We start from the raw sequence: 23,762 nt of genomic DNA, 5'->3' as shown, positions 1-23,762 counted from the left end.
ATTAACCTAAAAAGTAAATAAAAAGTTTACTCAAAAAAAAAAGAAAGTAAATAAAAAGTATTGTTACTTAGTTAATCAAACACAATAATTTTATTGATGAAAAACATATTTAATTCGTTCCTTAAAGTTGTTCACATTTGTCATTTTAGGTCGTTCCCATATCACAAATTTTGGGCATAATTAACCTTATTCATTCATCCACATTTTAATATTTTAATAATACTTAAGTCCCCATATTTATTTTACAAAACTTTATTTCATTTTTATATTGTTTATAGTCCTCAAATGTTTTCCACAAAATTCATTAAGGTATTTTTTTGATAATTGCGGTCCTCATATTTTTTTCAACTAATTTTATTTTATACTTTTTTATTACTTCTGATCCCCACTTTTCGTCTAACAAATTTATTATTATTCTATCAAATAATATATCTACCATTTAAAAATATTATTTTTCTTAGTTCCCGTGAATATTACTGTTGAGAATAACTTTAAAGAACTGAGGGATTACCAAACTATATCCACCATTCAGTAACCCAAAAACAAACAAGTATTCATTTACAAGGTTAGGAATGACCTTTGATTATGATAAAACATTGCAATTGAATATGCTCACTTTTTCATTTATGTTAAAATATTATAATTCTAAATAAAAATTATACTCTCTCCGTTTTTTTTTATTTTCTCGTTTACTTTTTGCACAATTTTTAAAGCAACTTTTAAACCTTAATATCTCTAAATACACATAATAAAAAATTATTAAAAATGCATAATAAAAAAGTATACAGTAAAACGAATCTAACGAGATTTCACATAAATATATCTTATCATCTAAATATATATAAAAAAAACTTAACCAAGTTTCTTTCTCCTTAAAGTAAAATATTCCAAATAAAAAAAACATTAATACGGAGAGAGGATATATCAAAAATTTTAGACCCCACAAAATGACAAGGCTTGTAAGTAATCGTAGATAGAAAGCCCTTGTGGAATGGTTCTCAACTTTTTTATTTGTATAATAAATATAAATAATAAATTAGGTAGCAATATATTCTTTCCCTCCCATTTGTGTTATACTACTCCCCAAGGGCCAAGACATGACCACCTTGTCTCCAACCTTGTAGTGATTTCACCATTTATTCATTCTTCAAACTTCTTTCCTAGAAGCTTAACAAAAATGGCAACTCTTTTAGACATATCAGTTTCAGCATTGATAAATATAGTAACTGCTTTTGCTTTCTTAGTTGCATTTGCACTTCTCAGAATTCAACCAATAAATGACAGAGTTTACTTCCCAAAATGGTACTTTAAAGCCCAAAGAAAAGACCCTGTTTCTACTAACTTTGTGGCTAAATTTGTAAATCTTAATTTCAAAACATATTTAACCTTTCTTAATTGGATGCCTCAAGCTCTTCAAATGTCTGAATCTCAACTCATTCAACATGCTGGTCTTGATTCCGTTGCTTTTCTCCGCATTTACCTTCTTGGGTACTTTTTTCAACTTCTTTTTTCTTTTTTTTTTCTTTCTTTTGTGTGTGTTAGGTACTGTGTTGGAAAAAATACCGTAAATAATTAGATGTTTTATTAATTTTTCTATAATAATACTAACTTTTGATTAAATATAAATAGCATCAAGTTATAGGGTTTTTTTTTCCTAGACTCAGTAGTACTAATTTTAGTTTATTAGCTGATTGACCTTTTTTTGTCATATAATTTCTTATAGTTTGATTTTTAACATGTTAGAAATATTTTAGAAAATAACCCTTTAAATTGGTATTATTTACTATTAAAGAAAAATTGGTATTATTATAGAGAAATAAGTAAAAAATTGTATTATTATTATTGATAAATTTTTCGTAATGTTTTTGGTGTTACTTGGGTAGTTTTTCTTCTCTTGTTTTAAAGATTTTGCTTTTGCTCTTGTTTCACCCCATTCGGTATTAGTGGGGTATAATAATTTTTGGTTTGTTGATTTTCAAATATAAAATAGAGCTTTAAATTTTTGTGTTTGGGTCCAGGGTTTATGCCCCTCTCAGTAGTAGTAGGCTATAAGAGTAATTCGAGATTCGATTTATTTTTCATAAATCTTTAAACTTGAGTCACTATAATAAATTTAATTTTTCACGATAATAGATTTAGTGACATTATAAAAATGCTACTGATTTATATTTTTAGTATAATAAATATTGGTTTTTATTTTAAGTTTTACTATAAAGTGATTTAGCGAAACTTTATTTGGTCTTTAGTGGCATATGTAATTGTTACTATAGTCTATAGTGGCATTTATGAAAAATGTCATTAGATCGCTATGTCGCAAAAAACTTTAGTGTGATTTTATTTGCCACTAAATCCTCTATATGTACAATTAGAAATTTGAAGTAGTGACATTTAAATTAAATGTCACTAAATATATTCCACTAAAAGCAAATTATGTTGTATTGAGTCCCTTTATAATATAAACAAGAAATTTTCTTAAATCAAAATTAAATTTCAACGCAATTATACTTTTTAGTATTAAATTAAATAAAAACTCGACATAATTACTAACTACATTAATATATTAACTTTATAAAAATAACTTAAATTGGTTTGTTAAGATTTAAATTTTCATCTCTAACGTTAAGAAGGAATAGAAAAAAGTAATAGGTTGATGAAAAATTATAGAAAAGTGTAAAATTTTAAAAGATTGATAAATTAAGAAATAAAACATTAATTATTTTTATAAATTAAGTTAGTGATTATTGTTGTTTAATGAATGGGTGAAAATTAAATAATGTAAAAGAAGATGTTTGAGAGTTAAAAGGATTACATTGGAAATGAATAAAAAAAAGCAAAGGAAAAATATGTAATGAATAGGATTTTATCCAATGACTATATATGTTAAATAAAACTCAACCAACTATTTTATCTCAAATATGTAATATGAGTATGATTTTTTTATATGAAGCCCTTTAGGTTTAGGGCCCAGTGCGGTTGGGCACACCACACACAGCCCCTGCCTTCTCGCCCTACCCTAGTTACGACCTTGGTTGTGGTGATTGAACTTAATTTTTGGTCCATTTTACAATTTGTCTATGAATAAAGTAAACCTATATTTTCGTTTCTATTCCTTTTCATGAGGCTCCTATATACATCCTGAAAATAGTGTACATAATTCTTAGGAGTGTTTGAGACATATCCCTTCTCCGTAGGGACGTTAGCTTTTGTACAACATTGTACTTTTGCTAATGAACCATGGTATTTTCGCTTTCTACACTCTTACATAGTTATGCAATCTCAGTTCATGTTTGCAAGTATTTCCGCCATCATATTAGGGGACGTCAACCAAAATCTTAAGCTTATTGTTGAAGCCCTAGTTGTATATGTTATAAACACTATCAGTTACAAATTATTTTTCATGAATGGCTAACATGTTCGTGCTTGTAAGGTAATTGATCATAATGTTTCCTCCGCAGCTTGAAAATTTTCCTTCCGATGATGGTTTTAGCTCTTATCGTAGTTGTACCAGTCAATGTATCAGGAGGAACATTGTTTTTCTTACAGAAAGAATTGGTTTTGAGCAATATTGACAAACTTTCAATATCAAATCTGCCTCCTAAATCATATAGGTAAGATTATATTCTTTGGGTGCACCTTTTAGCCTTGCTAGTATAGAATGGATTGAACGATCTATAAATAATATGATCACAATGAAAAAGTAAATAACTAGAGCTTGTAATCCTGTCAGGTTCTTTGTGCATATTGCTTTGCAATACTTGTTCACATTTTGGACTTGTTTCATGCTTTACAAGGAGTACGATACAGTTGCATCAATGAGATTGCGATTTTTGGCTTCTCAGAAAAGCCGTGCACAGCAATACACAGTGAGATATCCTCTCTCACGCATTGTTAACTTGTTAGTAAATGATTCTGTGGACTCTGATAGATTTGCGTCTACTGTGAAAATTTGACATGTATAAAAACAATTTATCAAAAAAATGAACAAAATAGTATAAGTTTTAACTTTATTTCAAAAGTAAGCGTAAAATTCCTAACTGCGAACAGCCCCAAACCTCGAGTTTGGAAATTTCACGCTTACTTTTGGAATAAAGTTGAAACTTATACTATTTTGTTCGTTTTTTTGATAAATTGTCTTATACATTTCAAATTTTCGTCTACTGTAGGAGTGTTCAATGGGCCGGACCTTCATATATAAATGCCCATTTTCGACCCTTGTTGAGCCTTTTATAGCCCGCTTCATTTTAATTATAGTAGAGCCTGTTTTTGACCGGACTCGTTTTCAGCCCAGTCCTTATAAAGCCCTTCTAAAATCCGGCCCGTTTTGTTGAAAACAGGTTGTACTATAATTAAAATGAAGCGCGCTATAGAAGGGTTCAATAAGGATTGGAAACGGGCCCTTGTAAATAGCATAATTAATGTATAATTTAAATATTATAAATAATAATGTCAATGGGGATTATTAATATTTTTCTATTTAATTATTATAAATGATAATTTAATTGTTTAAATTGATAAAGGGGATTAAAATAAATTTTAGTAATAAAAACGGACCGAATTGGGCCGGCCGGCCCTTTTAAAGCCTATATCAAGTTTAAAAGGCCCTTATCCAACCCGGCCCATATATACTAAACCCGACCCGACTCATTGGACACCCCAAAGTCTACTGAGAGCTACATAGTGAGATATACTCTCGGCTACTACTGGATATGAAAGACAAGCACTAGCAGAAGTCGACTATTCATGGATTTTAGTTTAGTCCGATTCACTTTAGGCTCTTTGAATGACAATGCTCATATACTGTTCTTGTGCAGGTGCTAGTTAGGAATGTGCCATATGTTTCTGGTCAATCAATCTCCGATTCTGTTGATAAATTTTTTGAGAAAAATCATCGGAACACCTACCTTTGTCACCAGGTAATATATTCACAATTCAACGAGATAACTTTTTTATATTACAAGTTATTGTACTAGACGAACTCACTAAGAGACACGCCTTATAAATGGGTTAAATAGCTCTTCTCATACATATAATGAGAATTTAGGCTACTTATTTAAGGTCATCTGACTGAGAGACGTTCTCTCACAAAAGTAGCTCTTTTTACATTACATGTATTATGTTTATTTGTGAAGAGTCGTATCTAGACTCCCGGTGTTGTCAATGCAATTTATCTAGTGTTTCCCTGTTTTATTAGGTTGTTTACAACGGGTACAAATTAGCAAAACTTGTGAGGAAAAGGGATAAACTCCAAAATTGGTTGGACTATAACCAACTCAAGTTTGAAAGAAAGCCAGCCAAAAGACCCAAAACAAAGGTAAAACTATAATGCTATATTAGTTAGATAAAACATGGTATTAAAAATAATCCACATGTGATTATAATATATATATATATATATATATATATATATATATATATATATATATATACTAAAAGTCGTCTTGAGAAATTTAGGGATCCTGTGTAAAACTTTTAATTTGCGTCTTATTTATAGTAAATATATTTATTTTATTAATAAACTTAACATATTTCTTTTCTTAATTAACTTTTTCATATACGGGAGAAAAGGGGCCCTATACGGTCGATCACCGCACACATCCGCAAAGACCCCTCTATATATACTTGATGGGTCACTCCTCCTAATACCAATTGGTTTTAGGATAAAACCTAATCGAGTTTGTATACAGTTAACTCTCCTCTTATGCGGGTCTTTTTATATACAAGCCGGTTAACAAATTCATCACATGGCACTTATGGAGCTGATACATTTACTTCCAGACTGGATTTCTTGGTCTTTGGGGCGAAAGAGTTGATTCAATCGATTACTACAACCAACAACTCGAGCAGCTAGAGAAAAAAGTGAGTCATCACTCATTCCTTCTGGGTTTCCTTTGATTTGTTTTAGATGACTATAAACTTATGTAACACTTTCGTATGAATAACTCTACTTATAGATGATTATGGAGCGCGAGAGAATTCTCCAGGACGAAAAGTGTATGTTGCCCGTTTCCTTTGTTTCTTTCAATTCACATTGGGGTGCAGCTGTATGTGCGCAGACACAACAAAGTAGAAATCCTACATTGTGGTTGACGAGTTGGGCTCCAGAGAAACGCGATGTTTATTGGAAGAACCTAGCTATACCATTTGTTTCTCTCGCTATTCGTAAATTTTTGATTGGGGTTGCGGTTTTTGGCTTGGTGTTCTTCTACATGATTCCCGTTGCGTTTGTGCAATCTCTTGCAAATCTTGAAGCTTTAGAGAAAGTAGCTCCTTTTCTCAGGCCTGTCATTGAAGTGTACGTTTTTCTTTTGTGGTTCTAAATGTATTGCATTATTTGTTCTATGCTTGTAAGGGTTTAACTTCTCCTTACAAACTTTGGTATCAAAGTATAGTCATTTGTTGTCAAGATCATTCTATGTTCTTGTTTATGTCGTCACATGATTCACTAATCTCTTTGCGAATCGCGAATAAAAAAAAGTGAATTATGATCGGGTTTGGATATTATAAGGTCATTTTGAGCGAATTGTGATATATGTTACACTATCGTCCTTCATGAAAGATCTTATCATCCTTAGTTTTATAGAGCGTGAGGTGCATCGAGGTGCAAATGGGAGTATGGTGAAGACGCGAGCTTTTTGTAGGTGATGTGCACGTTTCATTAAAAAGCTTAAAAATCAATTTTAAAACATATATATTACTTAGACAAGATACATCGAGGCTCACAAGGCACAAAATGCATCGAGGTGCTCCAAGGTGTATGCCTCTTGTAGTGGGTTTTACCTTACCTAGTCGAGGTGTTTTCAGCCGAGCCTGGGTTTAAAGCACACAAGACCGAAAGTGACCCCCCACTAACTTTTGTTTCTTATTTAGAACTATGATTTATATATGTATGATTCAATCCTACCCCTTGTTATCTTAGTTTGTTGAATGTCCTTGTGAATTTGATTACTTATTTATGTTTTTGAACACAGGAAAATCATCAAGTCCTTTCTACAGGGTTTCCTTCCTGGTCTAGCACTTAAAATATTCTTATGGGCTCTCCCTCTTCTTTTGATGCTTATGTCCAAGATTGAAGGACATGTGTCATTCTCTAAACTAGAGCGTAGAGCTGCAGCTAAGTACTATTATTTCATGTTGGTGAATGTCTTTTTAGGAAGCATAGCAACTGGAACAGCTTTTGGACAACTTGATGCTTTCCTTCACCAACCACCATCCCAGTAATTTTTCCTAATTTTAGTTACTATTTTTTATTAAAAGTACATTTTATATGAGTTGATCACTGTTAGAATTTAGAAAATGGGTCGGGGTAATCAAACAAGCGTAAGAAGAATCGGTATAGGGCAGAGGTGTTCATTCGGGTCAATTTCGGGTCGGTTAAAACTCAGACTTTGTGGCCACATTAACTTTAAACATTATTTTAAATTCATTTTGAAGTTGGGTTTGGTTCCATACTTTTAGGGTCAAGTAAATATCGGTTCATCGAGTCTGTTTTGAACACATTTAAGAAGAGTTAAGCCAAAAAATCAATTGGTAATAGTAGGAGATACTCCTCAAGTTTATAAGGTGATATTTCCTTTTATGTTTATCCGATGTAAGACAACTCACATGTTCACTTTAATGCTTGTCCTTAGAATTTTAGTCCATTAAAAGGGCTATAAACCTTATTGGAAATAGGCATCCAATTGAATACCCCTTTAACCAGTGGCAAAATTAAATACCCAATCATAAAGACCCACCAACAAATCGAGCTTTAATTAATAACATATTATAATTTGAAAAATGGGTCTGAGCAACCCAAATAAGAAGGAGAAGAGCCAACCCACATAAAAAATCAAAGGAGGTTCACTTCTAAAACCAATTGGTAGTGGTATGAGTTACTCCTCGAGTTTATAAGGTGACATATCCTCTTCTCTTTCTCCGATGTGGAACAACTCACATGTGTGTAATAACGGACACTTAAAAGGAGATTCATATCTATGTCTTGCTTTCTCTTGGTGAAATGTTTAGAGTTTAGGCAATGCTAATTTATGTCATTTCTATCTCATTCTTCAGGATTCCGAGAAACATAGGTGTATCAATACCAATGAAGGCTACATTTTTCATTACATATATAATGGTGGATGGTTGGGCTGGCATGGCCAGTGAGATTCTCAGATTAAAGCCACTTATCATATTCCATTTGAAAAACATGTTTATAGTGAAAACTGATCGCGATCGAGATCGTGCTATGAATCCTGGAAGTGTTGATTATCCAGAAACTCTACCGAGCCTGCAGCTCTATTTCCTTCTTGGACTTGTCTACGCTGTAGTTACTCCTATACTCCTACCTTTCATTATCGTGTTCTTTCTCTTTGCTTTCCTTGTTTATCGTCATCAGGTAATTACACTTTCCTCTCCTTATTTATCTTTGTTAGGCCTTGGTAATTCGTCTCAAAATCATCTGTGCGCCTACTCGTATGGATTCACCCACTGGGCACCTGTGGGCGCAGGCCTTTAAACCCATGGGTGATGCAGCACAGACCCTCCTCATACCCGACACCGGATAATCTTTTGTTTTGCGTATCTGATTTTTTTCAATGTCTTATCTAGATCATCAATGTGTATAATCAACGGTATGAAAGTGCAGCTGCATTTTGGCCACATCTTCATAGCCAAATCATTGCCAGCCTTTTGATATCACAATTGCTTTTAATGGGGCTTCTCAGTACAAAGAAAGCTCTTAGCTCTACTCCAATTCTTATCGTTCTACCGGTTCTGACCTACGCATTTCATAAGTATTGCAAGAGTCGCTTTGAGCCTGCATTTAATAGATATCCTCTAGAGGTAAGGTTTTTGCATAGCTAACAACATCTTTGTAAAGCTTTTTTGAGATGTTCTTAGGGTTCATGTATTCTTTTGGTCTACGCTTGTTACTTGGTTAATGGTGGTGGAGATCATGTAAGTTTCATGCAAATATTCCTCGCGCTTTGTGAACTTGTCTGGCAAGAATAGGTGCTTTGAACTCGAAGATGTATTCTTTATGTTTCTCGAAATTCAGGTTAAACGCGTTTAAGCATTTAGACCAAGTTGACAAGATTTTGTGTCCTGCTTTGATGAATTGGCTTGCAGAGTATTTTCATTGTCTTATTATGGCGTACACATTCACTTTGTGTAGGAAGCGACAGAAAGGGATGAACTGGAGCAGACGGAGGGAGCTGGCCAGAACCTAAGGGCATACCTCGCTAATGCTTATTTGCATCCAATCTTCCACTCCTGTGACAAAGCTGAGCTTGATGAGGCAAATGTCGAAGAAACCTATGCACACGTCTCTGATCTCTAATCTCTATCCCCCAAGCCTTAGTTCGAGCTGAAGAATGCTCCACTTTTTCTCCTCCTTAACCACTTCAATATTACAGTTACGGGCATGATTTAAATTCTTCCTTGCAATATGACCATCATTATCAGGCTGATTCTCCCATTGAAGACTGCTAACCAATGTACATTACTTAGTTGAATCTCAAGTGACTGTTTTTTATGTGATCTTGTCGACCCTGTAGATTCTGATGTAATTGTAAAGTAATATGGGGTACATTTATGTGGAAGGATGAACAAATAGGCAACAAAGCTTATAGTGTGATATTGGTGACTAATAAAACTAGTACCCAATATACTAATACATTCAAGTAATATGATAAACTATGCTAATTTGAAAATTAGTAGTAGCTTACAATAACACAACACTCAAATTGTATTTGCCGCATTCAATCTCACGTATGACTGCTATTGAGAAGCTTTCTAAAACACTCAAAAACTTGGGGTTTTGGACTCATTTATTGCCGCAACACTGTTTTATTTATTTTTGATTCTCAGTCTCAAAGCTAAAAAGAATTCCAAAAAACTTAAGGCATGATAATAATATAATACACTTATGCATTGCATTGTTGATATTTTGACTATATAACAAAAAAACTCTAATAACTCATATTATATGGCAAAAAAAAGTAAATTAAAATTTAATTCAAGTTAATATCAACCTTGTATATAAAAAAAATATTTTAAGCCCTAAATAATTTAGGGCAGTGGGTAATAGCCCGCTTTACTCGCTAATCGACGGCCATGCTTATTGCCAATGCACAAGCACTCTAATCTATTTATCATTCACATTTTTTTCATGTAATGAAATTTTAAGAGCTACTCACTATCGCCAGTGCAATAACAATGAATTTTTACTAATAGTATTTAAGTATCATTGTTGGAAAAATAATTTACATGTGATTCCATACTGAACAATTAGAGAGGGTTTGATTAACATATATTCTTGATGAGTCACTCCTCCTATAACAAATTGGTTTTAGGATAGAACCTCATCGAGTTTGTGTCCGGTCAAATCTCTTCTTATGCGGTCTTGTGTAAAAGCCTAAATTTATCATGATATCAACGTCGAAAGTTTTCTAATTAATTGAAAACAAAATAAAATCGGTCTTCCATAATAAACAACTTGTGGGTTCGGAAAAATAACGTTCCCGCTCAATTAAAAATGAGTTAACATGTGAGAGAAAGTGTTGGAAAATAATCTATATCATTCGCATTAAATAATTAGAAAAATTATGACTTAAATATAAGCTTAATGAGTTACATTTCTTGTTAAATGACATGTCGTATCAAATAACGTTACGATAAAACTTTATTTATCATTCACCGATTTACATTTCTTGTTAAGTGACATGATCATTTAGACATTCACTACCACATTCAGAATTTCACCCCATGAGATGATCTTCATGCTTCTTGCTATATCCATTTGATACTAACGGCCATTTTGTATCCATACATAACAATCCACGGCCCCACTTATGATTTCTGAATTCCAATCAATAAATATGCCACAAAACCCCACCAATTCACATTTTTTGTGAGTCTCAAACTAACATCCTCACTAATCACAACCTTCCTATTCTACTACCATGGCTACTGCCATGGCAGTTGCTACTAGTTTATCAATTTGCCCTTCATTGAATCGTCTAATGCGCAGAGATTTTGTTAAGGAAAAACCCCAATTTTCGTTTAATGTTGGTGTTAAACCCATTAAATGTCAGTCAAATCATGAAAAATCTGGAGTACCCATTAAAATTGTTGGCAATGGGTATCGATTCTTGCAATTGGGTCCTCATAAAAGTCGCTTAACTGGTGCTTTTTCGGCTAAATCTGTTAGTTCAAGTTCCGAAAATGGAGTTACTTCCTCCATCTTTCAGACTGTAAGTATCAAAGTTTCTTAGTTTTGTTGTATATTAATCTTGTGTTCCCATTGGAAAAAGGTTGATTGTTTTGAGTGGAAATTGTCGGGTTGGCTTCAAATTTTTTATTTTGATGGTCATTCATTCCCAAATTGTTGGAATGGCTTCAAATTTTGAAATTTTATTGTCTTTTGCTCCCAAATTGTTGGGATTAAGTCCAGCATTGTTGTTGATGATTGTCATTCATTCATCCTGTGCTAATTAATCTGATCATGTTGTGGGTATTATATGGAAGTCGATATTGTTAGACGAATCTAACTAGGCTCACAGAATTTTGTATTGATTTGATGCTAAATATTTATTCTATGTATCGATAAAAGTCAAGGAATCAACTAAACAAAACGCTTAAGGTAATGTTTATGGTTGAAGGCTTGTAGCCCTAGAGGCCAAGATGTGTTATATACTATATCACTTCCTCTCACACAAGAGCCACTTAGGCCACAAGTATGGATGGAGCACATGTCGTTATACATGGTGCTAATAATTTCACTTGAAATGAGGGGTGGATGAGATTCGAACTTTAGCAATTGATACCGCTTCAAGTGAATTGTAGTTGATAATTACCATCTCAAGGGATGTTATATACTCTATCAGTAAAGATATTTGGTGAAATAATCAAACTTTGCTAGCATTATGAAACAAAAGAAGTATAATGTGTACCAATACGACGATAAGTTTTGCCTAATTATTTTGATCTGGCTAATTGTCCGAGAATTTGATGATGAATTGGTCTTTATTAATGTAATCAGGTGTTGGGTGTACTACATTTGGTTGTTTCACTTGGAATTATTGTAGCAACAGATAAATTGCTGAAGCAAGCTTTTGTATCTGCATCAATCAAATTTCCAAGTGCACTATTTGGAATGTTCTGTACATTTTCAATTCTAATGATCCTTGATACTGTGATACCTGCTGCTGCAGCAAGTGTAATGAGCTTCTTTGAGCCAGCCTTCTTGTTCATTCAAAGATGGCTTCCATTATTCTATGTTCCTTCTCTTGTTGCTTTGCCTCTTGCTGTTAGAGATATACCTGCGGCTTCTGGATTGAAGATTGTTGGCATTTTAGGTATTATTTGTTCGTATTGCTTTACATACGCACTTTTCCTTCCTGCTTATGGTTTCAATTGTAGTTAGTTTATCGTTGTCGTATTCTTGATCAGATTGTAGAATCGTAGAATCGTGTTATAATCCTACCACCTAAATTCTTTAGTTAAGTAGGATCACACAATTCTACCATATTAAGATCCTACCTATGATCCGGATGGCTCGCCTATTTTAGGATCGTAGAATCATAGAATTGTAGATCAGAATCGGGATTCTGATAACTATGACTATTACAATGCCTTTTTCTACTTTGTTGGGTAATTTTTTATATAATCAAAATCCAGGAACATAACCATTAAATTGTAAGTTCTATGTACTCTAATTCATGAAGTAAATTGACAATGTGTGACTTTCCCTTACTATTTACAGGACATAATTCTGTTTTTGTTTCCCATGTAGGCATATGGCTATGCTATATGAATATTATATAGTTCTGGAACTGATTTATGTCTGTGTTTCTATCTTGAGTTCCTTGTAGTTGGTGGGTGGTTAGCTTCGCTGTGTGTTGCTGGTTACACAGCTATTACTGTTAGGAACATTGTCAAAACAGAAATGATACCTGCTGAACCAATGGCAAAACCACCTCCCTTTTCTGCTCCTGAAGTGTGGGCTTGGAGTGCCATTTTTGTTGCATCATTCGCTGGCGCTTACCTATATCCAACTATCCTGGGAACTGCTGCTCGCACCTGCCTTCCGTTTCTGCTCGCAGCAACAGTACTAGGCTACATGATTGGCTCTGGGTATGTTCTAGGTTGAACAAAGTTTGGTCTAAACCGTAAACTAAATCGGACCAAACCGTAATTTTAATTTTTGGTCTGGTCTACGGTCTAAACAGTCTCGTATGGTTTTTTCAAAAAAAAATTACGGTTTACAGTCTGGTTCTGATTTTTTATTTTTCAGACCAGACCAGATCACAAACTGTACTATTACTAAAAACCATAATTTTTTTATAAAAATAAGGTTGCTACTTAGATACTTAGATATTTCGAGACATAATTATTTTTATATAGTAATATACACTTGAATGATGTTGATGCAATCAACTAATTACAAATTATTATACCTGGCGTTTATATATGCGAAATATTTTCGTAAAAATATATTAATTTGAAAAACAAACCGTAGGCCAGTCCAGATCGTTGTCAGAACAGTTTGGTCCTATCTAGTCTGATGATTCAAACAGTCCGATCCAATCTAGAAATTTCCCAGACTGGAATTTTGGTTTGGTTTGATTTTTAATATCAGACTAGACCAAATGGGACCGTGTGCACGCCGTATGTTACTGGTTTTATGAGTTTTTTTTTATTAAAGGATGACAAGATACCTATTGATTTGGGAACCTGAACTTCTTTTCCTTTTGCATTTAGGTTACCTTCTGTCTTGAAGATGCTGTTTCATCCAATTATATGTTGTGCACTTGCGGCAGATTTGGCAGCCTTTGCCTTTGGATATATTTCAAAATCTGGAATTGAGCCTGTTATAGGTTTGGAACCAACTTTGCTCATTGTCTGTTGTAATATTCATTTTTAATTAATCCTGCTTGGGCCTGGTCATAGCTGGCTTGTCAAGAACCAGCAATTGGTGTGTATCATCTGCGTGTGTATTATGTTAGTTTTTCTTAAAAGCTGATCAAGTATGGATCTACCCGAGTTTGGGCTGCCATTTTCCCCTCCTAAGTCTGTCGGGATTTGTCCTGAACCTTGGTCGGCTCTAGTTTTTACCTAAAGGATTTGCTTGATTTCCTCATTCCTTCTCTCGAGTCTATTTCATACACTTGAAGTCACTACTAATTCCTTTTAATTCGCGATTCGCTCAAAGTGATCTGCGATTTTTCGATTCGCTAGCAGACCATAATTCGCTTTTTTGATTCACGAATTGTGAGGACATTAACGAATCATATGACAGATTTGCTCCCCTCCCCCGACCCCCTTCAAGGTGAAGCCTAGGTGGGTGCCATTTAATGGGGTCGGAATTATGGAAATTTGTTGTAGAATTAATCAAAACTAGCTTTACTTATTGATCATGTGCTAACATTAGATGTGTGCATTCATGAAGGATATTACCTTACAAAGGTATCAACAGACCCTGGAGCCGGTGATATTTTGATGGGGTTCTTGGGATCTGTTATCATCTCCTTTGCTTTTTCGATGTTCAAACAGAGAAAAGTACGGAAAGCTTCTCCCAATACTTTTACGACGTACGTTGAAAACTATGTCTAACTCTCAAACTTGTGATATTCATTACTTCTCAGCTTGTGAAGAGGCATGCAGCAGAGATCTTCACATCTATCATCGTTTCAACACTTTTCTCTTTATATTCAACGGCTCTCATCGGACGTCTTGTTGGACTTGAAAAATCTTTAACTATATCAATTTTGCCGCGCTGCATTACTGTGGCTTTAGCCCTCAGCATTGTCTCCTTATTCGAAGGTTAAAAGCTTTAAGCCAGTCATCTTTTTTCTCGAATTTCTTTCTTACACACTGCAGCCGATATGCTAGAAAAGTCTGATAACACTTGCTTGTTCAGGTACAAATTCATCCCTGACGGCTGCTGTTGTAGTGCTGACTGGCCTCGTTGGGGCAAACTTCGTGCAAGTTGTGCTCGATAAGCTTCAGTTCCGTGACCCCATTGCTCGAGGCATAGCAACTGCATCTAGGTGTGAAACATATTACATGAATCAACTGCCTGCTTTTACACGTTTTTTGTTTAACTCGGCCATTTACAAACTTCAGATTGGTCCCCCCTAAGGTATTCAATGGGTCGGGTCGGATAAGTGCCCTTTAAACTTAATATGGGCTTTAAAAGGGCTGGACTTTGAAAGTCGGCCCGGCCCAACCCGAACCGTTTTTATTACGAAAATTTATTTTAATCCCCTTTATCTATTTATAACATAATTAAAATTGAAAAAATATTAATAATCCCCATTGAAATTGTCATTTATAATATTTAAATTATACATTAATTATGCTATTTACAAAGGCGCGTTTTCGACCCTTATTGAGCCCTTTTATAACCCGGCCCTTACAAAGCCCTTCTAGAAACGGGCCAGATATGGGCTCAAAATGGGGGCCGGCCCGTTGAACACCCCTAGTCCCCCCCTCCGATATTAGTTCATTGTAAGGCATACATTACCGTGACTAACCCATAAACGTACATTTTTGTGTTGAATATAGTGCTCATGGACTAGGAACAGCTGCATTATCAGCAAAAGAACCCGAGGCACTCCCTTTTTGCGCTATTGCGTATGCCCTCACAGGCATAGTTGGCTCCGTACTATGCTCTATCCCTGCTGTCCGACAAAGCCTGCTAGCTGTGGTTGGTTGATTACACTTCTGCTGTTAGTCTGTAAAGTCTTCCCTTTCTTCTATTTCAAGTGTTTTTCCCTCAGAAATTTACAAAGTGACATAATCATCATTGTTCTTTGTACATAACACTGAATCGTAGCGAAAAATATTCTTTTTCTAGAGGTTTAGTCTTGACAATGTTCTTTCTGAAATGTCCTCAATTGTTCATATTTTTAAGAACTTAGGCAGTTGTAAACTACTGATAAATGCCTAATATCCTTATTACTATCAGCATTTCTGATGGAATTGATGTTTTGTTTTCAATCCTTTTGTCATCTTTATCGAATTCATTTACTAGCACATAAGCCTCGACTTTTGGGGTATCACTTCAACGCGGATATAAGAACGACGAGTTAACCACAAGTCTACAACAATCGCCCTGTATCGTGATGTTGGGGTGATAATTGATAAGATTCAAACCCACGAATCAAGAGGTTATTAAGTGGGGTGGAAGCTCTAATTTAGGTGTGTTTTAAAGTAAAATTAAGTGGTGCATACTAAATAGTGTTAACTCGGTTCATTATACTATTAGCTCATGTCAACTACATGTCCACAACGATAGCCCTAAATCTTCTTATTAATGTTTCAAAAGTTTATTTGAACTTGCGTTTCAGAATCCTTATTTTTGTAGGCAATGTATATGTGAAATAAACGAGCTAATGCACAAATGTTAGACAATTGTTCATGGGCAAATTAAATAAGGCTTGGTTGTAGAGATGCGGACTAGTTGCACAACCAAAGGACATATGTACTGGTAGAATTGTAGGAACATGTTCAATCGACAACCCTAAAGATTAATAATATTAAAGATATTAACAAGTATAAGTGAACTAGCTAGAAATGAACTAACTGTACACTGCATGATTTTGAAACTTGAGCATAATGTGGAGCATTTGCATCACCAAGGGATATTGGTACTAGTTGTCTAGAGATTGGAGTACGAGTAACTTGAAAAGTTGTTGGACCATGTTCAATCGACATTCTTATAGATTAATAATAGTAAAGACAAGGCTGTTAGGATCGAGTTTCTACCTAGGATCGTTGAAGGAGTAGGATTAAAATCGGTACAATCGGATCGTAGGATCGTGTGATCCTACAAATATGCATTAATGTGCTTTGGATTATTGATTATTAATTATATTTGTTCTCTTTTTAAGTTTTAAGGTGTAGTTAAAACTTATTTTACTTCGTCTATTAAGTTTTTTAAAAAAAAATTTTTGATAATCATTTTTAAACTGCAAATCAAAAAAAACTTGAATTTTATAAAGGTATTGATATAATTATTTCAAATATATATTTATAAGTAAGTGAAATATGTATACATGAAAATATTTTACGATTGAAACTACCCATGTAGGATCGAAAAATCGTGTTATGATCCTAACACCTAAATTCTTTAGCTAAGTAAGATCGCACAATTCTACCACATTAAGATCCTACCTACGATCCGGATCGATCACCTATTTTTAGATCGTAAGATCGTAGAATCGTAGATCAGAATGATTAAAGGTATTGACAAGTATAAGTGAATTACCTAGAAACGAACTTACTATACACTACATGTTTTTGAAACATGAGTATGATGTGGAGTAGTTGCACCATTAAGGAACATAAGCACCGGGTGGTGATGCATGAACGCCTTGAAGAGTTGTAGAACGATGTTCAATTGGAATCTCTATAGAATTATAATATTAAAAGGTATGACAAAGTATAAGTGAACTACCAAGAAATGAACATATTGTACACTACCTGAATTGCTAACTGAATTAGCATCCCCAAATGCTGGTTACACATCGTTTTGCCTTGTGCCTTCTATGAGTTACAATTTTGTACATAAACAAATGTAGAATTATAACTATCATTTGGATGCTTGATAGATTATTAACATAATAAAATATATTCATACTAATCCATATTGAGAAGGTTGTTCGACAATTTCAGCCTTTAGTTCAACAATCTCATTTTTTGTGGTATGCATCGTCTTCATAAGTTGTGTCATGAGTTGAGATTAATTTTGAAAATGAATGTTATGTTGGTCTTTCCGTAAAAAAAAATTTTGATTGGAATGCCTCATATTTTATAATATCCAACACCGAGTCCTAATTTCATAAGAAAACATATAATATACAAGTTATTCACTCATAATTTATTAACAAAATATTTTAAGTATCAAAAATTGTTGGGTAAATCATTGTTGGAACGTGTAACAATATCTCTACTAAACCATGCATCTTTTCAGCTTGGCATTTAGTACAGGGACAATTTATTATCTTTGGATCCAAAGTGTGTGCAAAAGTAAAATCAAAAAATGACTCTACTTTTTTTATATATTAATCAGAGTTTATGTGTTGTTATTTGTTTCTTTGTTTGTGTTGTGGAAAAGAGAGTGTACGGGTAGTGATTTGCAGCGAGCGAAGTAGTCATGAAACTGGGGGTTCAAGAGACCAAGGAGACATGCGAGGGGCTTGTCGTTGGTGGTCTGGGCAACAAAGTGATGTTGTAAGCTGCTATATGTATTTGCCATAAATATCTCATTGAATATTAAATCTGAAAATATAGCACTCCCTCCAATTCACTACCTATATCCTATTTGCTTTTTGGATACTATTCATCACTTACTTTTAATTTGTATTTTATTATTAATCTATAAGTTAAAACATAGTCAAGTGAGATCTTATTTAATTCGTCTCAATGTAAAGATTATTCATATCAACTTTTCATAATTTTTAATTATACACAATTAAAGATATTAAAGATTGAATAAGTACATTGAATAGAATGCATAAAACAAATAGGACATTAGTAGTGAAAGAGTGCATTAAGCAAATAGGACATTAGTAGTGAATTGGAGGTAGTATTTATAATGAAGAATATGATGATTATTGATAATGAAATATTTACTACGATTTTGTTACTCCTTCCGTTCTTTTAAATTTGTCCACTTTGAGTTTTTCACACTTATTAAGAAAAACAGAATCTTTTATTGTAGTGGGTATTATTTTAATTAGATTAGTGGTGTAAAATAATGATTGTATTGGAAGTATGAGAGAGGAAATTAAAATAAAACAAAATTTAAAGAACAAAAAAATAATTGCATTTAATTGATGAGAGAGAACCTTACAAATACACTTGGAGTAACAAACCCACTAAATTTTCCAAATTAGAAAGTTTTTGCGGGTTTTCTAAAAAAATGAGGAAAAATGGCAAAAACCAAAATGGAATTCAACTAACTTATCCAGGAACAAATAATTGCAATGGGCAATTTTTAAGTATATGGATTAATACATTAAATCTATTTAATCAAAGATTACAAGTATAATCATCAAAAAAACCTTCCAAATTCTGTTTTGGGAGTATATAAGTTGTTGAACCAAGTATAATCAGAATCATCATCTTCCATTTGCGAACCCAAAAACACCATTGATATAAATGTTGTTGTGCTGAAACCCCAAAACACCAAAAACAGCAAAAAAAAATTCAACAGTTGCTAAACCAAGTATAAGCAGGTGTTGTGCTGAAAATTATAACCAATCACCCACAAAAAAATCCAATTGCACACTGCATCACAGCCTTATTCATGGCTTTAGGAAGTGAGGACGAAATCAAGGGGGCATGATATTTTGAATCAAGTCAATATGATCCTCAATCAAGCTCAGAATCAGATGACATCCTAAACATAAATGACATCCTAAAGCCCAAATTTTCGATTGTTCTTAGCTATGAAATTAAAAAATATAAACATAAATGCCTTACAATCATCAACAACGTTTCTTAGGGTTTTTTTTTTCCCTAGCAACAAGTACTTCTTCAAGAGTATCAGAAACTACCAAATTTGGGTCTTCTTCAACCGAAAGACTTGAAGGAGTCATTTTAGTAGGAGAATCATACACAAAATTAACAATCTTCAAAGGGGGATCTTTTCCATTAAGGTATGAATAAGAAAGAGGAGAAGAAATAGTCTCGCGATACTGTGAACATGCGTCTTCTTCAATGGACTTTTGATAGGCGTCAAGTTCTTTCTTAAACCACCTTAAAATCTCATTTGAGTATGAATGTGGCCGACCATGTAAGGAACACGAACATAAATCCTCATAATCACAAAGGCCATCATAAAGATAACTAGGAATTGTTGAAGAACTAGTAGATTTCTTGTTTTTCATACTCAAAAATCAAATTAAAACAAAGCTTTGAAGAAACGTTAATGGCAGTTGAAGAACAGGGGGTTGATTTTGGAGATTAAGGCCAAAAATTATGAAAGTTACCTCAAAATGTAGCCGATTTTTATTTTAGTTCAATAAAAATGAACTAAAGTTAAGGGATTAACAAGGGAAAATGGTTCAAAGAAGCCATGAAAATGGCGAGTTTTTATAGGCTCAAAAATAAACGAGAAGACCATGTTCCTATGCTTTTAATTAACTTATTATTATTTCATCAAATTTTGACATAAGATATCATATTTTTATGGAACTATCTGTTGGAAATATAGACATTTTTCAAGGTCTTTTCAATGTCTCCTTATAGCTATAGAATCATCAACACACATTAGTAATAATAATATCCATAACATTTGTTATATGAGAAACGTGTTAGAGTTGTGTTTAGCATGCGTTTGATATGGAAATATATGATGTGACACAAATTATTGTTGTATTATCCAAATGTAAATAGACGAGACTTTTTCAAGGTTAGATTATGCCATGGTTATCTCCTAATGGGTCTAATCTTACCCACCAAAAGCAATATACACTCACTATTTGAGGTGTGGAGCAAATACAACTCTTGCACAAGTAAATAAAAGAAGGGAAAATAGAATCAAAATTATATGTTTCCAAATGAATGAAACAACATAATTCATAGACATATTCCAACAACTCTATTTCAACAATCATAAAACATAGTCAAAAAACATAAATATATTTTAATAGAATTAAAACTCTCCATAAATAAAAATAGAATTGTTAGAAAAAGCTTTAAATGACCATTTCTCCTATACTATCTAAAATACATAATTGTGCATTAGTATTTAGTGAAAAAAATAGAGCACATATATATTTTTTTACTCCTATTGGTATATTACATATACTCCATTTTGATGATTGATAGATACATTGATTGGTGTTACAAGAAGTAAGTGCAAACCTATCAAAAATAACTCCAATAATCAACAAGAAATCAATTTTCTTCAAGGTGGGCCACCACTACCCGTCAAAAGATGTCAAACAGTAGTAGCAACTAGCAATAGCACCCCATGAGCCCATGACCTCTTCTTCTCTCTCTCACCATTGTTTTCTTCAATGGTCTTAGATTCCTTCACTCCCCAATTCGTAGCCTAATCCTTTGAGCCTTTTTCAGAAACCTATAAATCTTCTTCCACTTTTCAACCCCAATTCTATACTGCTGTTGGTTATAGTTTCTAAATTCAAAGATTGAACCTTTTTTGATTTCATTTTCTGGTTATTCTTTTACTCTCCCTCCTTTTATCTTAAGTAATCTTTGCAATTTAAGTACCTTTAATTGTGTTTTGATCAATTTTTAGGTTCTGGGTATATGGAATTTTTGGGTTTTTTTAAAATCATTTTTCTGCTTGTTGGATTTGACTATTTGGGTTTATGTTCAAATTGTCATTTTGTGATGTTTGATCCTTTGTTCTTTACTTGTTTTGTGCTTATACTTCTGTATATTCTCATTGCTCCTTTTGATCAATAGGGTTTTTCTCTTTATGATTCAAGACTTTTTTGTTTATGCATTCCAAGGAAAAATCCCTGCTTTTATGGAAATAAGATGTTGGGATTTCTGATTTTGATGTTTAAGTTTATGGGTTCTTTGCTAATTTCTCATTGTATGTAAATTCATCCTGTTCAATCTGATCAAATTGCTTCAATATGCATGATTATGCTATATTGTGTTCATTTGATCAAAGTATTAAAGTAATACTATCCAATTTTGTGGAACAAGCTAAGATTGTTTGGATGAGTGTCTAAGGATTTGGCTTTTAGTTGATCTTCATACATTGTCAGTTAGTCACTAGAAATCTTTGTGCAAGGGATTTGAAAAAAAAATTTAGATGTGAATTTCAATCCTTGATTAATGATTGCTTAAAATTTGGGAATCATATATAGAGATTGGAAAAAGTTTAGGTTAATGCTATATCAATGGTTTTTTACATACTGATTGAGTTTCTAGAAATCCTGAAACCAACTAAAAGTTTAAGCTGATGATTGAGGCCCAGGACGTGTTATATACTTTAACAATAGATGATAGATCAAGTCTAATTCAAGTCCAATTTCATTAGACCCTTCATCCTCGATAAATGTGGCATTATTGTCTCCATTCTAGGTTGCCCTTAGGAGACATGCCTTTTGAACTCTTCATTGAATGTTTCGATTAATGATTGTGTTATGGAAATAAATAGATGGTGTTCAATCACATATGTAAATCATACTGTTTTATGATTGCTTTATCAGCTAGCCCAATGTGAGCATTTTACTACAAATGTAGCGAAATCAGAGGGGCGAACGAGTAGGTATTATCATTCTGAAAAGAAGATTGAACATTGGTTTCTTTTTTCTTGCATTGTTACTAGGTGCCTCGGTCACTTATCTGGAATTTCGATGATTGATGCGTGAATCTCCACCGTTAGAACACGTACAACGATTGCTGTTTTCATCCGTCAATTACTGCTTTTAAATTACAACATTAAATATGGGCACGTTTGGCTCAAGCTACTCGATGATACCTGAGGCAAATACAAGTAGATCTGGCTCTCATTTTTCATGGTTTAACCCCAGTAGTTATCTAGCGGCAACAAGGAATGTATTCAATCCGTTCCAAGGAACTCAAAACAATCCAGACGGAGGGCTGGCTGCTATCCCCATCCGGTGCATGCCCATAAATCAGACGGTAAATAATGTCGTGGATGCGGAGCCTATGCCATCTGAGCCTACTAAAAAACCAAAGACTTCGAAAAAGAGCTCTAAGGATGGTGCACCAAAGGAACCTAAACTGGGAGTTAAAAAAGGTCTGCCTTCAAAGGCTAAAGAGAGAAAAAACCTGAAATCCCGTGGCCATGAGTCGAGTATGGATGCTTTTGGAAACCCGTCACCAGTATGTACTTGTACTGGTGCTGCTCGGCAGTGCTACCGATGGGGTTCAGGAGGATGGCAATCATCGTGTTGCACAACTAATATATCAGAGTATCCGCTGCCTATGAATGCCACAAGACCTGGCTCACGTCTCGCTGGACGGAAAATGAGCCATGGAGCTTATGATAAACTCCTCCATAGACTTGCTGCTGAGGGTTATGACTTTACAGTTCCAATTGACCTGAAAAATCATTGGGCTAAGCATGGTACCAACAAGTTTGTGACTATTAAGTGAAAAAGGTCTTAGTTTCTTGATGGATGTGCTTCTGTTGCTTGTTTTCTGTTTCACTATCTGCATCATTTTTTTAAGTAGGCATAATCTTATTGTTTATATTCGAGCAGTTCAGATTTGAAATATGGGTTTGTAGATGTTTGAACATGTTCGATTTCTTTAGTGTATGATCTTTTATGGTCTCTTTATTCGAAATATATGGGAAGTATTTGTTGTTTTGTTAAACTGATTTGGATTTATTGTCAATACTAGCATATGATCGGGAAAATATGAGGTGCACACGCTTCATAAGCTAGACCCTGACTTATTGTGTTGTTAAACTTGAGACTACTTTGTGACCAGGGACATGTCTAGACCTGGGCTGACATAGGCATTGGCCCGGGTCATGAAAGATCAAGTAGTATGTTGAAATGATGTTTAGTTTTCGAAACCACGACGTTCTATGCGCTTTGACAAAGGCGTTTCCAACTAATTACACCATGCTAACGAGAGTCATGATATTGGCCCAGGTAATAAATTTTTTTTTGATTTGCCCATGTTTGTTACCCACCACCCAATAAGGCGCTACATGTCCTGAAGTAGAAGCTTGTATCTTACCTGACAGGATGCCCATTGATGTTCGGTGTTACGAGTATATAATTGTTCAATATGTTTTGAGCATGTCGACGCAG

At 33.9% G+C, this 23,762-nt stretch overlaps 3 protein-coding genes across 3 annotated transcripts; all 3 read left to right on the top strand.

The window, feature by feature from the left end:
* The first annotated feature begins 1,102 nt into the window (after positions 1 to 1,102).
* Positions 1,103 to 9,532, top strand: LOC130799126 (CSC1-like protein At1g32090). The gene is made up of 11 exons (XM_057662199.1): positions 1,103 to 1,488; positions 3,456 to 3,608; positions 3,728 to 3,863; positions 4,812 to 4,913; positions 5,192 to 5,311; positions 5,776 to 5,856; positions 5,952 to 6,292; positions 6,969 to 7,214; positions 8,050 to 8,374; positions 8,587 to 8,820; positions 9,152 to 9,532. Exons 1-11 carry the CDS (start codon positions 1,178 to 1,180, stop codon positions 9,314 to 9,316), a joined length of 2,214 nt encoding a protein of 737 aa, XP_057518182.1. The 5' UTR covers positions 1,103 to 1,177; the 3' UTR covers positions 9,317 to 9,532.
* A 1,203-nt stretch (positions 9,533 to 10,735) lies between these two features.
* LOC130799125 (plastidal glycolate/glycerate translocator 1, chloroplastic) lies at positions 10,736 to 15,981 on the top strand. The gene is made up of 8 exons (XM_057662197.1): positions 10,736 to 11,231; positions 12,020 to 12,335; positions 12,852 to 13,113; positions 13,741 to 13,856; positions 14,429 to 14,538; positions 14,625 to 14,802; positions 14,900 to 15,029; positions 15,547 to 15,981. The coding sequence occupies exons 1-8, from the start codon at positions 10,941 to 10,943 to the stop codon at positions 15,695 to 15,697; spliced, it is 1,554 nt and encodes a 517-aa protein (XP_057518180.1). The 5' UTR covers positions 10,736 to 10,940; the 3' UTR covers positions 15,698 to 15,981.
* A 4,890-nt stretch (positions 15,982 to 20,871) lies between these two features.
* Positions 20,872 to 23,679, top strand: LOC130799124 (protein BASIC PENTACYSTEINE7-like). Its single transcript, XM_057662196.1, has 2 exons — positions 20,872 to 21,170; positions 22,301 to 23,679. Exon 2 carries the CDS (start codon positions 22,420 to 22,422, stop codon positions 23,092 to 23,094), a length of 675 nt encoding a protein of 224 aa, XP_057518179.1. The 5' UTR covers positions 20,872 to 21,170; positions 22,301 to 22,419; the 3' UTR covers positions 23,095 to 23,679.
* Positions 23,680 to 23,762: the final 83 nt, after the last annotated feature.

The sequence above is a fragment of the Amaranthus tricolor genome, chromosome 14 (assembly GCF_026212465.1).
Source record: "Amaranthus tricolor cultivar Red isolate AtriRed21 chromosome 14, ASM2621246v1, whole genome shotgun sequence".
Taxonomy (NCBI): domain Eukaryota; kingdom Viridiplantae; phylum Streptophyta; class Magnoliopsida; order Caryophyllales; family Amaranthaceae; genus Amaranthus; species Amaranthus tricolor.
This window is presented reverse-complemented; position numbering and strand designations above follow the sequence as displayed.